The 18,251-nt window shown below is 36.3% G+C and overlaps 2 protein-coding genes across 6 annotated transcripts; one reads left to right on the plus strand and one right to left on the minus strand.

Annotated features, from left to right (window-relative positions):
• Positions 1-54: 54 nt before the first annotated feature.
• LOC131673947 (mucosa-associated lymphoid tissue lymphoma translocation protein 1-like) lies at positions 55-5,371 on the minus strand. Of its 4 annotated transcripts, none has more exons than XM_058952349.1 (14): positions 4,851-4,986; positions 3,856-3,885; positions 3,266-3,344; positions 3,019-3,182; positions 2,791-2,957; positions 2,525-2,708; positions 2,198-2,462; positions 2,037-2,129; positions 1,351-1,576; positions 1,092-1,275; positions 799-1,013; positions 632-730; positions 253-524; positions 55-183 (listed from the first exon to the last, which is right to left on the minus strand). In XM_058952349.1, the coding sequence occupies exons 4-14, from the start codon at positions 3,156-3,158 to the stop codon at positions 73-75; spliced, it is 1,956 nt and encodes a 651-aa protein (XP_058808332.1). In that variant the 5' UTR covers positions 3,159-3,182; positions 3,266-3,344; positions 3,856-3,885; positions 4,851-4,986; the 3' UTR covers positions 55-72. The 4 variants fall into 4 exon arrangements, with proteins under 4 accessions (XP_058808332.1, XP_058808333.1, XP_058808331.1 ...); XM_058952350.1 differs by lacking the exon at positions 4,851-4,986 and adding an exon at positions 4,432-4,530; XM_058952348.1 differs by lacking the exons at positions 3,856-3,885; positions 4,851-4,986 and adding an exon at positions 5,296-5,371.
• Positions 4,642-17,023, plus strand: LOC131673946 (lysine-specific demethylase 5). Of its 2 annotated transcripts, none has more exons than XM_058952345.1 (19): positions 4,642-5,895; positions 6,638-6,854; positions 7,272-7,432; positions 7,510-7,792; positions 7,844-8,040; positions 8,108-8,386; positions 8,464-8,956; positions 9,072-9,199; positions 9,284-9,478; positions 11,280-11,734; positions 11,830-12,091; positions 12,175-13,003; positions 13,071-13,279; positions 13,358-13,582; positions 13,660-13,798; positions 13,877-14,292; positions 14,408-14,528; positions 14,596-14,729; positions 15,181-17,023. In XM_058952345.1, exons 1-19 carry the CDS (start codon positions 5,584-5,586, stop codon positions 15,289-15,291), a joined length of 5,166 nt encoding a protein of 1,721 aa, XP_058808328.1. In that variant the 5' UTR covers positions 4,642-5,583; the 3' UTR covers positions 15,292-17,023. The 2 variants fall into 2 exon arrangements, with proteins under 2 accessions (XP_058808328.1, XP_058808329.1); XM_058952346.1 differs by having other exon boundaries at positions 4,643-5,895; positions 13,901-14,292.
• The last annotated feature ends 1,228 nt before the right edge of the window (positions 17,024-18,251 follow it).

Below are 18,251 nucleotides of genomic sequence, written 5' to 3' on the forward strand. Positions count from 1 at the left end.
AACGAATTTTTCATTCAGTATAATATGTAATAACGAGGTAAATATAATTTTTTAAATAGAACATAAATATTACTAATTTTTCTGATTCAATTTATTTAACAACAAGGGAACAAATTTACTGACGTCCAACAATGTTGCACCGATATGGATTCCATTTTCCAATAAAGATATAACTATTGCACCCTAAAATAACAAATATACCATGAATAGTTGGCATCGATATAACTTAAATTTGTATATCACATTTGATACCTCTTTTGACTGAGGACTGTAAAGCCAACACTTGTATTTGTTAGAGCTTTGAAACAAATTGTTGCGTTTTGTATGGACAGAATTATAAAAATTGATATCATACTTTTCATCCAAGTCAGACAATGTGACTTGAACAACATTAAAGTATGGTTTTATAAGTTGAGATATCGTTGCTTTACATTTTATTCCAGTTTTTTGAAAATTAATTTCTATAACTTTACTCGGAAATGTTACCGTCTTTTCTAAATTTTCGATAGCTTTTGGTAAGTTACCTGAAAATATAGATAACTATTACAATTCAAGGTATTATTTATGTTTCTTTGTATCTGCATGAAACATTGAACTTTTTATCAATTCTTAATAGTGCACATTCCATTACCGTGAGAAACACTGTCTGTGAGTCGATAAGGCTTTGTTATTGTTGTTGCAAACATTGGAATTTGTTTTCGTTCTGCTCCCCTTAATGTTGCATCGATAGCTGCAGAACAATTTTCCGATTACATTTTTTCATTAACAGATCAGTTACAAAACGTTAGCGAAACTTACATATGCCAACTTGTTCAAATACTTTAGTGACAAATATATTTTCCTCCAGATATTTGCACAGATGAGTCGCATACAAACCATAATTCTTGCCCATTCTTTCATAACTTGGACGATAACTTGAAGTTGAATAAGCCAGCAACAGATTTCGGAGATTCTTCTTCCCTTTGAACTCGTTAATTGCCGGCAATTCCTCGTGAATTTCTGGATTTTGCTCGCTGGAAAAGATCCAATTGAAATTCTCACTCAACAACAGGTTGATTTGAATGAAAAGTGTATAGGCATTCAGGGCTTACGCTGGCGGAGCTGTTTGGCACATGTCCAGGATCACAACGAGTAAGGCAGGATCGCTTTTCAAGGCCATCGAAAGCAACAAACTCTCGCTTATTGCGTCTTTTCTTAGGTAATTCGTCGGCGTATCAACTGGCAGCATGTAATTCTCTTGCATTCTAAATCCATGCCCGGCAAAGTAGAAAAGACCTGTAGAAATAACGCGATACCTTCTAAAATTGGAGTGTAATTTTCACAGAAAATGTTTGTGAAATTAATAAAAACCGTAAGCCCCGTCGATCAGAAAATCGCAAAATATCCGTATTGCGTTTCTCATTTGCACGAGTGTCAAGTCGGTCAGGCAAATAACGTGAAAATTCAAGTTGTTCAAAATTTTCGATACTTTAGCTACATCGTTCCGCGGGGTCCTGAGTACTTCTTGGTTATCATAATTTTCATTGGCTATCAGCAAAGCTACTTTTACGGTAGCTTTCTGTCGTGGCTGTTCTATCTGGAAAGTATTTATTTTAAAAGAAATAATGTTTTATTCAATGGAAATTGAAGAAGCTCTATAACTAGTATCTATATTGCATAGAAAATTATCGACAATATAGCCCCATAATTTCAATATCGTTTAGTGAATAGAGCTTGAGTTTACAATTCATTTTAAAATTAACTAGATGAAAATATGAGATATATTTAGCATATATGTTTTAATATGCGTCACTTGAACGATGTACTATTGGCAAGAACAACAATGCTAAATCTTACATAAAATTATATCAGGTTTTTTTTTTAAAACAACGAAGCTTTTAATTGTTATGTGCGATTTGCAAATACAACAGGTGTTCAGAGCTAAAAACTAGAGCTAGAAAAATATTCAATATTAGAATTATCGAAACATACAATGTAAAATCAATGATAATTTTTGGCTCTTATCAAACTCAGTTATAAATTCTAGACTTACTTACCAAAACTGTACTTTGCTGCGTATAACGTTCGCTAATGTAATTCGAAATGTGACAATAATACTTTCCTTCTCCCTTGGCTGAAAACTTTTCAATCTACGAAACAAAATCAAATGTAAATAATGTTCACTTCCTGTTCAAAACTGTAAAACAACTGTAGTTACAGTTAGCGTATCCGTTGTTTGATTGTCTAGCCTTTCATTGTCCTTGTACCACTGGAATTTTGGACTAGGGTAGCAACTAGCCTCGCAGTGTAAGATAAAATTATCATTTTCTTTGACTTCCAAAAATGTAGGTGGCTGTTTCATGATTGTCACTGGCATCGGTTTGATTTTAATGTACACAGGCTTGGAGTATTCCTCAAATATAACGTCTCCTCTGTGATCGACCTGGTAAACCCTGCATTTGTATGTACCTTCTTGCGCTTCTCTAAAAGTTGACCATTCATTTATATTCATCGCGTCGGATATTTGCTGTTTAAATTGCCTTACGATTGTACATCGATACTCAGTTCAGTTGTGGTCTCATTTTCCAAAACTTTATCCTCCTGATACCATTGATAACTCGGCGGTGGCAGGCCTTCGGCTTCACATTTCAGTGACAGTTTTCCAAAACTGACTTGTAAACTAGCATTGTTCGTATTGTCATCCGGATGCTTTGAAACGTACAGTTTTTCTAATATACGACAAAATGATTGTAAATTGATTAGCGCTATTGAATTTGGTGAATTTAGAAGTTTTATTAGTGAATAATTTACCTGGATAGTGTAAAAAGGATAATGCTCTCTTTAAATTACAATCGTTGAATATCTTATCAAGTATAAGCACGTCGCCAAGTCGTATATTTAAATCTATGAGTAAATTTTCCGCCGGACTTTTCTTATTTTTTGACGATGCTTGGCTTTCCAAACACGATATCCAAGAGCTAGAATTTGCAAATTCACTATTTTATCGGATAAGTACAACCAACTTTTCTATGAACATACGCCGAGTAAGATTCATCCTCTTGCATAAGGTGGTTCGCCACAATTTTCCAATGTTTATTCCGGTTCAGCTCATCGATCATAGCCTCGTAAACATCTAACGGCAATTGATCGATGCTTAGATCCTCGTCAAACTTCAACATGCTGTGGGATTTATAATTTTCTACCTATTGCGTATTAAAATTACTTGCATGAGTTCACCGAATCTTTAAGAAATGACATATATATATATGGACGTTAAAGCTCTTACCAAATATTATTATATGGTCATACGTTTTCGTTTTACAAAATTGGATAGATGATTTTCCTTTAATCATCCATATTTGCATCTGTTTTTCATGTTGAAAAAAAATATAATATAAATTTTTTATTTATACGATGTTATAATTAGTTCGAACTGTAACATACGATTTTTTAATTAAAAAGTCAACATCTGATTTTTTAAATCATAATTATGCCATTCCTTTTTAATTAAAAACATCATAAAATTACTGTTAATAATGTATGTAAATAACTGCAAAAAAGTATGCTTATGTCATTTTGGAATAAAAATTTCACTTCAAAACTTCAGAGTTTCACAAATAATTCAAACTTGTTACGGTATTTCTTTACGTCATAATAGGAATTTTCCGGTATTGGTGAAATCAAAAGCTGAAACCTTGTATCATTTAAAAAGCTTACTTGGTTTGATTTTAATTACTGTTAGTATATTTTATTTATTGCTTCGAAACGTTTGATAAAAAAGTTTATAAAATTAATGAACGGAGATTTTTCGTGTTAAATGTTAAAACAAAAATGTTAATCCCATAAAGTGGCTAGCCCATAAAGTCTATTGTTTACCTTGACTGTTGTGATGGTTTATAGATTGACCTGTTGTAGGCATGAAACAATACGAGGTATAATTTTGTAATATTCATTTGTAGTTCGTTTTTTTAAATTTATTTGCACGATTTATTTTCAAATTTTCAATGATTCTACAATTAAAATTTTCATCCGTTTTTCTAGCTTGCATCTAACATACATACGTCACGAGAAAAATTATGACTTATATTGTACCAGAAAAAGTGCACAGATATTCAATTCTCAAAGCCGAATATTTTATTTTTATCAGGCCATTTTCTAAATTCATTTTTTAAATTGATTTATTCTGCAGATTTGCTTTTGCTTATTTATAAAAATTGTTAAATCGTGAGAATTTTTGTAATGCAATTCGGATTAAAGGCATCATGGCGCACGTAACATGGATAATGGTGTAGTTGCACGAAGTATAACGGAGCATAGCGGAGTATTGCCATTACTTGATGTCTGTACCTATTCTCATATAAGTATTTTATATTGTGTCGCCGTTATATAAAAATAATATTGTAAGCTCGCATTCAAGAACATAACCAGCCCGCAAAAAAAAAAGAAACTCACAAAACGCGCAGGAGCAAGATCAATCTGGAAATGAATCTCTCAATTTATTATTATTAACAACGGGAGAGCCAAACAAACGCAGCAGCTACCGTGCGTGAGAGAAGGCAAAAAGGAAGAGAGAGAAGACAATTGCGGCGAAAAGCGCCCCCAAGTGATCTCATTGAATACTACGTGTAACCTCTTTACACGAGTCCGTACCCTCCACTGTGTAGCCTGTGTGTAGCTAGTGTGTGTGAGAAACACATGCATGCAAGCAGTGGCGCACACCGACGCACATCTTACATATACATTTAAAATACACCTTAGTTAGTTTGGTGGTGTACGCAACGCACATAGCGCAGCAGCAGTGCATCACGAGAGCGAGTGAGAAAGCTGGCACACAGGCACACGAGTGAGCAAGATAAAGGAGAAGCACACACCGCAAAGAGCATAGCGTCGCAACTTTTTCCTTGGCTCGATTGTTTGCCCGTCTATACTCTCAACTCCGCATCCACGCTGCTGCAGCAGAGAGTGTTGAACGCGAAACTTTCTTTTCGCCAAAGCGGCCAAAGTGACAGTGGGTTAGACGCCGCCGTCGCCGCGTGCCGTGCCGAGACTACCACGAAAGAGTGCAATGTTATAACGGTGCGGTGAAGGCGAGCCGAACGCAGTGTGTTATACGCCTGGTGCGGTTAACGCGAACGCTACGGAGAGTTTCCGTGTGTTTTAGGACAGAGTTGTGCGCTTAGCAATCCCGTAAGGACAAAGCTACTGTGGTGGAAGGAACAGCGTCGAGGAGGACGAAGCTATACAGTTCTCGTGGGCGAGGGAGACCGAGTGAGTGAGAGAGACAGTGCGAGAGAAAGAGAGAGAGGAAAATCGTACCACTCGTGGCGCTGCTTGCCTCTTTGCGTTTTCTGTGCGTGCAGCTATCCATACAACTACTGGCAGTGTCTTCGCGAGAAAGTCGGAGCTCAGACTGATTTAGTAGAGTTGTACGAGCGAGCTAGAGAGAGAAAGAGCTAAGAGAGCGTGTGTGTCGTCGGTCGTGTGCTGCTTGGCTCTTCGTCGCGATGCTGGCGAGGCCTCCGTGACTAGCGTCTCGCTGTCAATGCCGGATAAAAGTGGTGTGCGCGAAAGCGACGAAGACGACGAGTGATAACGTGCATCATCATGAAGATGGTGTCCAAGTCCCATCATCACGGTGGCAACAGCAGATACAATAACTGCACTGCCGCCGCCGCGGCTGCAACGACCGCCTCCGCACCCGCGATGGACTCGCAGAGTGGCAATCTGGGCGCAAGCAGACGGGCCGTCGATGGCTCTCAACACGGCGCACGCGATCAGGACTTTGAATTCGTGTCGCCACCCGAAGCACCCGTGTTCGAGCCAACCACTGAAGAGTTTTTGGATCCCCTTGGCTATATAGCCAAAATACGACCCATCGCCGAGAAGTCCGGCATCTGTAAAATCAAGCCTCCACCCGTGAGTATTACAACATGCATTTTCACGTCCTTTTAAACTGTTTTTTTTTCGTGCGCTCTGTGTCTGTCGTTTTTTGCTTCTCGACGAAAGCGTGTCGCGCGTGGAGGAAGGGTCCTGGTTGTTTGTAACGTTACGTAAGGACGGCAAACCGTGTGTTGAAGTGTACACCCGTAGGACGCCTCTTTGTTCGCCAGTGAGAGATATATGTTGTGACAAGTGCGTGTTGTACGCGGACGCCGAGGAGAAAATTGCAGCGCGTCCTCGCCCACATTTCAACTCTGAAAGCTACCGTTGCCGTTGCCGCTCTGTTGTTTAGCGATTTGGCGTTATTGATTGATTGCACCTTCGTAAGTACACGCGCGCCCGGAAGTCCATCCGCGTTGTGTGTTCCGCGAAGAATAACACAAAACGCACAGAGGGTGCGTGGGATATAAAGAAAAACAAAAAAAAGGGTTGTTATATGTGCACGATGCTATGAGCCCAGCGAAGCGATGGCGTTTTTCTCTTTCGCTCTCAGACTCCGTCTCTCGCTGGCAATGACGAAATATTTTCCGCCATTTGCAAAGTTCAGCATGTATTTTCTCGGATGTAGGGTCCTTCGCGCGGAAGGAGAGGAGTGTACTTACTTCCGGGTCGTTCGCGATACGTGTGCCGGATGAACGATTTCGTTGATCGTCGGCTTGGTAATATTGATTCCACGGCGTGTTTTCGGTCGTTCATCTTTTTTCCACGCTTTTTTTAGAACTGGCAGCCACCCTTTGCCGTGGACGTGGACAAGTTCAAATTTACGCCTAGGATACAACGGTTGAACGAGCTCGAGGCTAAGACGCGGATAAAGCTTAATTTTCTCGACCAGATCGCTAAATTCTGGGAGTTACAGGGCTCCTCGCTGAAAATTCCATTGGTCGAGCGAAAGGCATTAGATTTGTATTCGCTGCACAGGATCGTCACTGAGGAAGGTAAGGCGCATATAGTTATGGTTTCATGAAATGTATAGTTCGCGTTTTGCCATTAAATCTTTCAATCTTCAGACAATATACTAATTTTATACATAATGGTAATTCTTAATTGTTATTTTGATTGTACCTTGTCTATCATTCTCACTTGATAGATTTAATAATTTTTTTGTATTTGCAATACAATTATTGATCTTGTAACCAACTGTAAAATTATTAACTTTCTTCCAATCGTTCACTTTATATCTTTCAAATTATTAAGCAGTTCATTCTGTCAAATATATCTTTAAACAATTTAACTGCATTTTTTTTATTAAATCAAGAATCACTGAATAATAATACAATATTTTAATAATAAAAACTACTTGAGATTAGAAAAAAATTGGAACCTAGAGTGATTTATTTACGTTTTTATTATAGGTGGAATAGAAACAGTAACAAAAGAAAGAAGATGGGCAAAGGTAGCTAATAAATTAGGCTATCCTTCTGGTCGTAGTGTTGGCAGTATTCTTAAAAGTCATTATGAGAGGATTTTGTATCCATTTGACATCTTCAAATTAGGAAAAACCTTAACAGACATTGTAATTATCTTGACAGCTATACTAATATGTAGTTTTATTTTGATTTTATGTTATTTAGACAATCTTTCTATTTTTAGAAAATCGAGCCTGAGTCTGATGTGAATGAAAAGAAAGATAGAGATTACAAACCACATGGAATCATATCACGACAACAGATTAAGCCACCACAAGAGAAATTTTCGCGCAGGTCAAAGAGATTTTCAGGACAAGATGAAAAGCAAAATGGTTGTGCATCAATCAAACAAGAAGATTGTAAGGAAGAGCTTGATGTTGATTGCAAACCACCTTCACCTGTCAAGGGTAAAAATGGCACCAAGGCTAAAGATATCAAAACTGAAGATTGCAAGGATAATGTCAAAGGTAAGAATCATTCAAAAATTGCAAATTTAACATTTAATATGTTATTTGTAGTTAAAGGTTCACCAGACAAAGACAGCGTCAGGACAAGATCGGCTACAGCAGAGAAAGACAAGGAAAACAGCAAGGAACTCAAGAAATTGCAATTTTATGGAGCAGGTCCTAAAATGGCTGGCTTCAATACCAAAGAAACCAAAAAAGCAGCAAGCAATAAAACAAGAGGTCTAAAGTTGGTCTATGAATATGATCCTGTAAGTATGAAAACGACATTAATTGTTTTATTAAGGATCGTTCTTCTAGAATCTATTATTTTTGTAGTTGGCTAAGTACATATGTCACAATTGTGGAAAAGGAGATGACGAAGAAAACATGTTACTGTGTGATGGCTGCGATGACAGTTATCATACATTCTGTTTACTGCCACCACTAACAGAAATACCGAAAGGAGACTGGAGGTGTCCAAAGTGCGTTGCTGAAGAAGTGTCTAAACCAATGGAAGCTTTTGGATTTGAGCAGGCACAGAGAGAATATACCTTACAACAGTTTGGAGAGATGGCTGATCAGTTCAAGAGCGATTATTTTAACATACCCGTCCATGTCAGTACAATTTGCTTTAATTATGACTTTTACATCTCTTGATAAAGTGCATCGAAGTATTAACTACTTTTTTACAGATGGTGCCAACTGAATTGGTAGAGAAAGAATTTTGGAGGATAGTCTCATCAATTGATGAAGACGTTACTGTAGAGTATGGAGCAGACTTGCATACAATGGATCATGGATCAGGCTTCCCAACCAAGACTAGCGTGAATCTTTTCACGTGCGATCAAGAGTATGCAGAATCAGCTTGGAACTTGAATAACCTGCCAGTATTGCCAGGAAGTGTTCTTGGCCACATCAATGCCGATATTAGTGGCATGAAAGTTCCGTGGATGTACGTAGGCATGTGTTTTGCCACATTTTGTTGGCATAATGAGGATCACTGGAGTTATTCAATCAATTATCTTCACTGGGGAGAGCCTAAGACATGGTATGGTGTACCTGGTTATGAAGCTGAAAGGTTTGAGAAGTCCATGAAGTCTGCTGCGCCTGAACTCTTCCACAGCCAACCTGATTTGCTTCACCAGTTAGTTACTATCATGAATCCTAACATTCTCACAAATGAAGGTATGACTTACTTTTTGCAATTCTACCTTATTCCACATGAAAATTTACAATACAAATAGAAAAATAACATTGCGCTAAAATAATATCCCCACAAAATCTAAATTCATTCCAACAGGTGTGCCAGTATACAGAACAGATCAGCATGCTGGTGAATTTGTTGTTACATTTCCTAGAGCTTACCATGCAGGATTCAATCAAGGTTACAATTTTGCTGAGGCTGTTAATTTTGCTCCTGCAGACTGGGTAAGTAATAATTAACAATATATTTTGAATCCAAATTTAGGAAATAAATAAAAATAATTTGAATGACTTTTTCTGTTAAAACAGTTAAAGATGGGTCGTGATTGCATAGCGCATTATTCAAATCTTCGACGATTTTGCGTTTTCTCGCACGACGAGCTAGTCTGCAAGATGTCTTTGGAACCTGACACCTTGAACATTGGTATAGCCACTGCTACCTATCACGATATGCTCGCTATGGTAGAAGAGGAAAAGAAGCTAAGAAAGAATCTGCTGGAGTGGGTAAGTAGGCAGTCCTTGCCAAAATTAAGCTATTGCAAGTATCATTGTTAGTGCTATATGATTTGCGATATTTATAGAAGTGAATCATGTTTGCCAAATCTGTTCAGTCTGCATTTAGAATTAAAAGCAAAGAAAGATTTATATTTTACAATATTAACTTAAATCATTAAATCATAGCACTGGAATTAATACAGAAATTTTAAGTTTCAATTGAAAATATTCACATCTTATACTCATTGAAATTACTGACATTTTATCGTTTTTCAATATTTAGTAAAATAAACATGTTTTTCTATCATTTACAATTACATTTATGTCATTAATTGAAAATAATGCGTAATTAAAGCCGTCTATTGAATGTGAAAACGGAGTCGGTAGCGCTAGTATCGTTGATGCCAATGCGAAATATTTACAAATAAAGAATTCAAACTGAGGCAAACAGTGAAATACGGTATGATGGTAGATAACATGTTGTGTGCATTTCCTCGAAGTGAATATGGAGTATACCTTCGTGAAGCTTAGAATTTAAGCACCAATTGTGCATTAATGAAACGAAAAAAAAGAAAATATATATTGTCTTATGGTCGTTGGAATAACATTAATGAAAACAGTTACGTCGATCAGTTCCGATATATTAAGTCGAACGAAGAATTAATTAACGAGTCCATATTTAATCCGTACAGGGCAGCTCGTGTTTACACGCACGCGACTTTTGACTCTTTTTCTCTTTCTCTCTCTCTCGCACTCGTCCGACGCACATACACACGCATATACGTACACGGTCGGCCACACACACATACGCAGTATAGCCACGTGTGTGGGGCGCAGGCGTTGTGGGCGTGCATTTCTTGAAAATTATCCCGCGTTCTCCAGGTTGGCGCGCGATCCCCCGCACCTCGCGCTCATAACCGAGCGAGAGAGCGAACAGTGAGCGCATACAACAGTCGGATTTTTTTTTCCGCGCCTTGGTTGCCGTGGCTCTTCTTTGTTTTTTCCGCCGTCCGAAGTAGTTGCCGCGTAAGTGCGAGTGTGTGTGCTTCGCGGCCAACAGACATTTTCATATGTGGATGTCCGTGTCGCCAGACCGATAGAGCATATATACATATCGGAGCTGGTCTCTTGAACATATTTTTTCTCTCATTCAATCCGCGGCGACGATCTTAACCTTCGTAAGCGACATTGCAGCCCGTAGAAGTTTTGAGTGTTGTTTCACTTTGTATTTTATCCACCGCGAAGATTATGTAACTCACTCGGTTTTTCGCGTGAGTATAGAGGTTATGTTTGTCATATAATACACGATAGAGACGCGTTTTGTGCTATTTGCTAGAACCGGCCAGCTGCTTCTCGTCTACACCCGCTCGTTTCGTATTGAATTTCGTTTTCTCAATCTCTCCGTGATGTTATCTTAATTAATAAGAAGCTCATTCATATATTTTTACTTTCGCGGTTCATATGTGTGTGCTAGGTAGGATGTGATTGCATTAATATTGTTAATATGCTGGTGATAAGGCATTGATTAAATTGGGCTGTACATGATTTCATGGAATCGCATTGACGTGACTACGACTTATCGCTGCCGCGAAGGTTGTACTATTTATTTTGAAGACGACAAACTTTCTCAATTTTCATTGCAATTTGGTCGCGATATTTTCAGTATTTTCGTGTGTACGCTTGCTTTCATTTTCTTTTTCATCTGATCTGATATGTTAGGAGTCGTATCGGAGTCGCGGAAAGTGAGGTTATAAATGTAAGCAGTGAATGAGCACATATTAATGTAAAAAAATCTTGTATGTTCAAACAGGGTGTTACAGAAGCAGAGAGAGAGGCTTTTGAATTATTGCCTGACGACGAGAGACAATGTGAAGCATGTAAGACCACATGCTTTTTAAGTGCGGTCACCTGCTCATGCTCAAAATCACAGTTGGTGTGCTTAAGGCATATTACCGATCTCTGTCAATGTCCTCCTGAAAAACACACTTTGCGATATAGATATACACTAGACGAACTTCCAATCATGCTGCAGAAGCTCAAATTGAAGGCAGAGTCATTTGACTCCTGGGCCAGTAAGGTTAAAGAAGCCATGGATCCCAAGGGTGAAAAGATAGAGCTCAATGAGTTGAAGGAATTATTGGATGAAGCAGAAACTAAGAAGTTTCCTGAAAGTGAATTGCTCACTGCCTTGACCACTGCTGTCCAAGATGCTGAAAAGTGTGCTAGTGTTGCCAGGCAGTTGTTGAACAACAAACAACGAACAAGGTAATATTATTTATTATTTTCAATATTTAGCTATTTGCAGTCTTGTAAACCTATGTTGGAACATACACTTATTTTCTAATTTCTTTTTATTTTAGAACCAGGCAGTCAGTTGATGCTAAATTCAAATTGACAGTCGAAGAACTAACATTATTCTATCAAGAAATCACAACGCTTTGTTGTGAACTGAAGGAAGCAGATGGTGTTAAGTATATATTAGATCAAGTATTGCAATTTCAAAAAGATGCAGATGAATTAGAAACTCAAGAAAATGACTGCGATATGGAGAAACTTGAAAAATGTATAGAATATGGTGATTCAATTTGCATAGAACTGCCACAACTAGCCAAATTAAAACAGGTATGGATTATTTCATAACAAATAGTATTATAAGAGAATGTTTCACTAGTATTAATACATGTTAATTGAATTTCTATTCACAGAAATTGCAACAATTGCAATGGTTAGAAGAAATAAAATCCATTCAAGAAGAGCCAAAATCTGTTACACGCCAAGATTTAGGTAGATTAATTGAAGAAGGAATGAATATTCCTCCACATTCAAGCGTTGAAAATGCATTAGCTCAACTACAAAGTTTGATGATCAGTATCGATGATTGGGAAGATAAAGCAAAACTGTATTCTCAAGCTTCTAAAAATAGACAGACGATCACATCAGTGGAAGAACATATTATGGAAGCTGAAAAAATTGATGCATACTTACCAGGGCTAATTAATCTCAAGGACATATTGAATAAGGCTAAGAACTGGATAAAAACTGTCGAAGAAATTCAAGCCAGAGAAAATTTCCCGTATTATGACACTTTAGATGAGCTTGTGCGCAAAGGTAGAACGATTCCACTTCATTTACCTGCCTTACCCACCTTAGAATCTACTCTAGCACAAGCAAAAATATGGAAAGATAGAACAGCTAAAACATTCCTGAGAAAGAACTCTCATTACACATTAATGGAAGCACTTTCACCCAGGATTGGAGTCGGATTGCATGCGATGAAAAATCGTAAAAATAGCAAAGGCGAAGAAGCCATTGGAGCAGTATACGTTTGCGATACCAAATTAGATGACTCAAACGACTCAGCAACAGTTGTGGCTGCTTTTAAGTTAGCAGAAAAACGAGAGATGGAGGCTATGAAGAATCTGAGAGAAAGAAATATCAATAAGATGCAAACTGATGACTCAAGGTTTTGCGTTTGCCGCCGAGCGAAATTTGGACAGATGTTACGTTGCGAGCTTTGCAAAGATTGGTTCCACAGTGAGTTTTAGTTTTCTAAAATATTGATGTTTACTTCTGATTTTAACATATAGGGTATTATTTTTAGCGAATTGTGTCCCGGTACCAAGAACACCCTACAAAGGAAAACAACAGAACTCACGGGTGACAAAGTTTTTGTGTCCTTGCTGTTTACGTTCACGTAGACCTCGCTTGGAAACTATTCTGTCACTGTTAGTAAGTCTTCAGAAAATTCCTATTCGTTTACCAGAAGGTGAAGCTCTTCAATGTCTTACTGAACGTGCAATGAACTGGCAGGTAAATAGAAAATTCCGATTATTTTTATTCATTTATAATACGATTTCGAACCAATGTAACATATTCTTTCTATTTCAGGATCGAGCAAGACAAGCTCTATCTGCCGAAGAAGTGTCTTCTGTATTAGCAAAATTAAGTAGTTTATCGCAGAAGTTGAACGAGGCAGCTGCCAGAGAAAAAACTGAAAAAATTATTAGCACTGAGTTAAAGAAAGCTGCCAATAATCCAGAACTTCATCACAAAGTTAAAGACATTGCTTCGATGAGTGGCATACATTCTGATGATAGTGTTATAAGCGTTCCCGTAAGTTCTTTCATCTAAGAACCATAAATATATACTTCTGATTCAAAAAAATACTTATTGAATTTGTTTTCTTGTAGGATGAAGAAGATGAAGGTAGAATAGATGAAGACGATGACGATGATGATCTTATCGACAGTGATGATGATGTTTTAACAATTGATGAGTCCGAACCCAGTAGTAGTACGTTCAACAGCAACGAACATGCTTATTCAACCGGTATGTTGTCTTTAACTAATAAATTACGTGAAAGTATCATTAACTTTGATACTTCATAACACATACTTTATAATTCAGCTTCAAAATTCCCTTCAAAATCAGCAACCACAGATGACAAAGAGAAAGTAGTGACCCTCTCGGCCCAGGCGTCAACCCGTTTGGAAGAGCTAATGATGGAAGGTGATCTCCTCGAGGTAGCCCTCGACGAGACCGAACACATTTGGCGGATCCTCAGTCAAACGTTAACGTCCTCCAAGAGCATACGCAAGTATGCCCCGCTCGATCAAGCTACGCCTGTTTCTGACAACAAAGAGGTCAAGAAGACACCCATACCGAGAGGCCGTAAACGGAAATCTGATGAGGTTGACATTGCTAAAAAGTTTGGCCGGCAGAGGATAGAAGATAAAACCGTCGTTAAACGCAAGAGCTTGAACAAGGATGCCAAGTTGGCTGGAACTGGAGCACCTACAACGGTGAAACGAGGACCGCGAAAGGTATGTTTGGCATTTAATGAACTTATTAGGAATTACAATTCTTCCATTTGTCCTTTATGACGCGTATAAACATTTTTGGCAATCGTGTTTGAGATGCATTGATTTTGTGATTTAGGTGAACCGTAAGGACAGCGAAGGTTTGCCCAAGAGAAGAACCGCGAATAGAAAGAAAACCAAACAAGATACATCCGACGAAGAAGAAGATTGTGCAGCTACAAAGTGCTTAAGGCCTAATGGTAAAATATTTTCAATCTGTAATTGATTAGATTTGATTTTAGGATATAATTATTTTTTGCTTTGCAGGTCGTGAAGTTGACTGGGTACAGTGTGACGGTGGCTGTAATGGATGGTTCCACATGCATTGTGTCGGCTTAGACCGCACTGAACTTACCGAAGAAGACGATTACATCTGTAGCAGTTGTGAAGTGGATCCACCGGTACGAAACGATAAGTGACAAAATCTAGATGCTCAACCGCATTTTTTATGTTGTTGAATTTACCGGGACAAAAAAAAAGAAAACGAGTTGAAGCGGCGATGCTGGCTGTTTTTTTATTATTTTGGATTGGATGTTTATGATTTTGTTCTGCAAGGAATGGCTTTCCAACATTCTAATCCCATAAAGAGAGAATGGAGAGTCTGAAGTTGAACGAGAGAAAAATCCGAAATTTTTGTTCCGAAGTCCAGAATTTGCGAGAGAGCGAGAAAGAAAGAAAGAGATGATCGATGCAGCTGAAAGCTGTTCTCCAAGTTGGATAGAAATGCGGAATACAGTTTATGGGATTGGAATAAAATTTTTGCACATAGATGTACATATTCGATATAAATTTTTATTTAGAACGGAGAATTTGTAAAGTAAGTGTTGGATGCACATGTTTACCCTTTCTCAGAGTCCTCAGGACCAGCACTCGCTGCAATCGTCGTTCGCTGAGCTTACCGAAGACGAAGATAAATTGCAAGAGGATGTGCACGAGACAGTCAGGTTCATTACTATCTATTAATGGACTACGCCTCATCCCGTCAACATTATTCACAAAAAAAAATACAAAACAATCGTCTACCAGGCAGAAATTTGAGGATATCTTCGTCGGATATCTATTCAATAGTTGCATTATCGATGTAATTGAAACATAGTGTAGATTTATTAATACCTTCACACACTTGTAATTATTCGGATTCATCCATCTGTAAAGCAGTATGTCGAGTTTCGAAGTTAAGGATTGATCTACACGAGTTTCGATAAGGACTAAAGTGTTTTTAAGCTACAAAAATTAATAAACAAAAAAGCGACGTTGATACTTTATGAGCGAGCTTTGTAAGTCATGACAAAAAAATTTAGCAAACTTTGCTATTCTGCTGTATAACGTTTCGAGTACTGTATGATTATGAAATATTACCCATTTAATGATAAAAGTTACTTAGTTGATCATGTTTGGAAAAAGATCATTTCAAGATCATTCAATCAAAACGTATTGTAAATTACATTTTCAGCAACTTCCCGATACACAGATTTGTACTTATTAATTTCAAAATCTTTGAAAATGTAATTTATTATACGTGTCAAATTGCACTACAACATGTGATTCATATAAATATTTTTCTAAAAAAATAATAATAAAGGCAAAGGTAGTGAAAAAATTGAAAAATTATACGATCCCACGAAACGTAATTTATTTTGTCAAATTTTAAAATTATGTAGGTCTGTAAAATGTTTGAGGTGATAAAAAAGTGCGTTTAAAAGCTTTTATTGCTTATAATGTCTCAATTTTATTTATGTGAACATAATCAAAATTCATCATTCATCATTTTTTTTTGTTTGAATGATCATTAAATTTAAAATGACATTAAAGCATAATTAGATCATTTACAAACTTCATTTACTCGCAAGATTTTTGTATATATTACCATAGCAGATAAAAATAAAAAAAGGTTAAATCTGTAAATTTTTTTACTCTTTTAAGATGCAACAAGTCTCATCTATTAAAAAAAACGTCCCATTTTAGTGATGACTTTGATACTTCTTATCCGTTAAACTTCAATGTCCTTTTGGAAGGTGTAATATCTTAATCATTTATCAACTTTCTTAAATTTAAAACTAAAAGCATCTGTATTTTCTTTAAAAAACAATGTGTAGTTATGGAATTGTGGACAGCGTATATTAGCCCTAATAAATAAATTACATGCATTTCGTTAATTTTGTTATTAATAAAAAAAATTGTTATGAATCAAAAGTATCAAATTTCATCATTGATCCGGCAAACAAAGCAGACGAACAGTAATTAAATTAAGAAAATAAAATAAAAATCATGCTTCAAGGTAAATGGCGGAGACAAGGCTGGGCACTGATTGTAGCCGCGCATACAAACAGTGGAATATTTACGTGTACACTCGCAATTAAATTATATATGTACGTACGTATGCGACCAAGTCTGGGTACCTACATACACAATGACTTTTACAAAGCGACTTAAAGCTCCGGCTTATTTGACATACAGAAACAAAAAAAAGTAACAAGGTATTGCACACCCATTATGCATATATATAGTATATACTATATGTTATATATATGCATATGAAATTTATATAAATATAAAAAAGTAAAGACGATAGATATTATTATTATTATATTATTATTATTATTATTATTATTATTATTATTATTAATATTAATATTATTATAATTATACTGTATGCATAGTTGTATAGATCTACGGTCAGATTATTACTTTATCATAAAAATTTTGTGATTAAAAGAGAGAAATTGTAATAATAAATATTACCTGTCAAAAAAAGTTTACTTTTTATTTTCTAAAACACACTCATTTAAATTTCTCAAGTAACTTCTGTAATCTGAATAAAAAGCCACATAATCGAAAAAAAATCCATATTTATAATCTAAAATACATCTGAAATTTATAGGTATAAAAATGCTTTTTGCTGACAAAAATTAATAATAAAACCTGAAAGTTTTTGATACGTTGCGATAATTACAAATATAGACAGTAAATAAATAAATGCAATTTTCACTGAAACAATAGTAGTCATCTTTTAAATAAATATTAATAAAATATATTATCTGTATTACAACTTGTCAATTTTGAAGCGTTCTATCCAGTGATTTTCTCATAAAAAATCAAAAAGTCAATAATGATTTTGAGCTGTCATTGATGTTCATGTTTACGACTTTACGACGAAAACAAAATATTAGCGTTCATCATGAGCAAAAAATGTTGAAAGGAGTGTCAACGCAATGTAAAATAAATGTGTACAAATGTTTCGGCCTAACTCACACGATTACGGCAAGAAACGACTGCAAAATAATTATACCCGTGACTATGATTAAGATTTTTAAATGATTTCTTATTATAATTTAATGTTTTAAATAATTTATACTTTTCAATTCTACCCAAATCAATATTTGTTACACGTAAGCTCTGTTTTGAAATGCCACATGTGTTAATGTTAATTAATTTGGCCAACAATTGAAAGCCCCATTCAAAAGTTCAAATTCGTACATAGCCTCCTATTCTTGTCTTTGACTATTATAATCGCAATGTAGACTTTGCCTAATTCACTTTGGCTATTGAATTATTACCAAGTGTAAAAGTGTTTGGGGAACGATATCGATTAAAGACGAGAGTTTATTAACAGCCAATCCGCAGTAGTATTTATTTAAATAACATAAACATGTAGATTTAACATTCTTCACTGTTTAGATTCCATCGTCAAATGAGATCATTAAGAGCCATTAAGATCGAATAATTGGGTAATTACTTATTGATTAAAAACCACTCAAATTAATTTTCAGAATTTTTTTCTGTTGCAATAAGCAAATAAACAAAAAGTATATTAAAATATGTTGTAAGCGATGCATTTCAATAATATAAACATCCATGGCTTCTTCCGATTCGGACATTTTTTTGTTTAATAAATTATTCAATTATCATTCCTTTTAATAAAC

This window comes from Phymastichus coffea, unplaced genomic scaffold (assembly GCF_024137745.1).
Source record: "Phymastichus coffea isolate CEN01 unplaced genomic scaffold, Cenicafe_Pcof_1.1 PCOF00206, whole genome shotgun sequence".
NCBI classification, from domain to species: domain Eukaryota; kingdom Metazoa; phylum Arthropoda; class Insecta; order Hymenoptera; family Eulophidae; genus Phymastichus; species Phymastichus coffea.

Coding starts and splice junctions, on each gene's coding strand:
- LOC131673947 (XM_058952348.1), bottom strand. CDS start 3,158: ATGTTGAAGTTTGACGAGGATCTAAGCATCGATCAATTGCCGTTAGAT. Junction 2,958..3,018: donor GAGGATGAATCTTACTCGGC/GTATGTTCATAG, acceptor TGCAAATTCTAG/CTCTTGGATATCGTGTTTGG. Junction 1,577..2,036: donor CGCAGCAAAGTACAGTTTTG/GTAAGTAAGTCT, acceptor AATACTTTCCAG/ATAGAACAGCCACGACAGAA.
- LOC131673946 (XM_058952345.1), top strand. CDS start 5,584: ATGAAGATGGTGTCCAAGTCCCATCATCACGGTGGCAACAGCAGATAC. Junction 13,583..13,659: donor ATAGTGTTATAAGCGTTCCC/GTAAGTTCTTTC, acceptor GTTTTCTTGTAG/GATGAAGAAGATGAAGGTAG. Junction 14,529..14,595: donor AAAGTGCTTAAGGCCTAATG/GTAAAATATTTT, acceptor TTTGCTTTGCAG/GTCGTGAAGTTGACTGGGTA.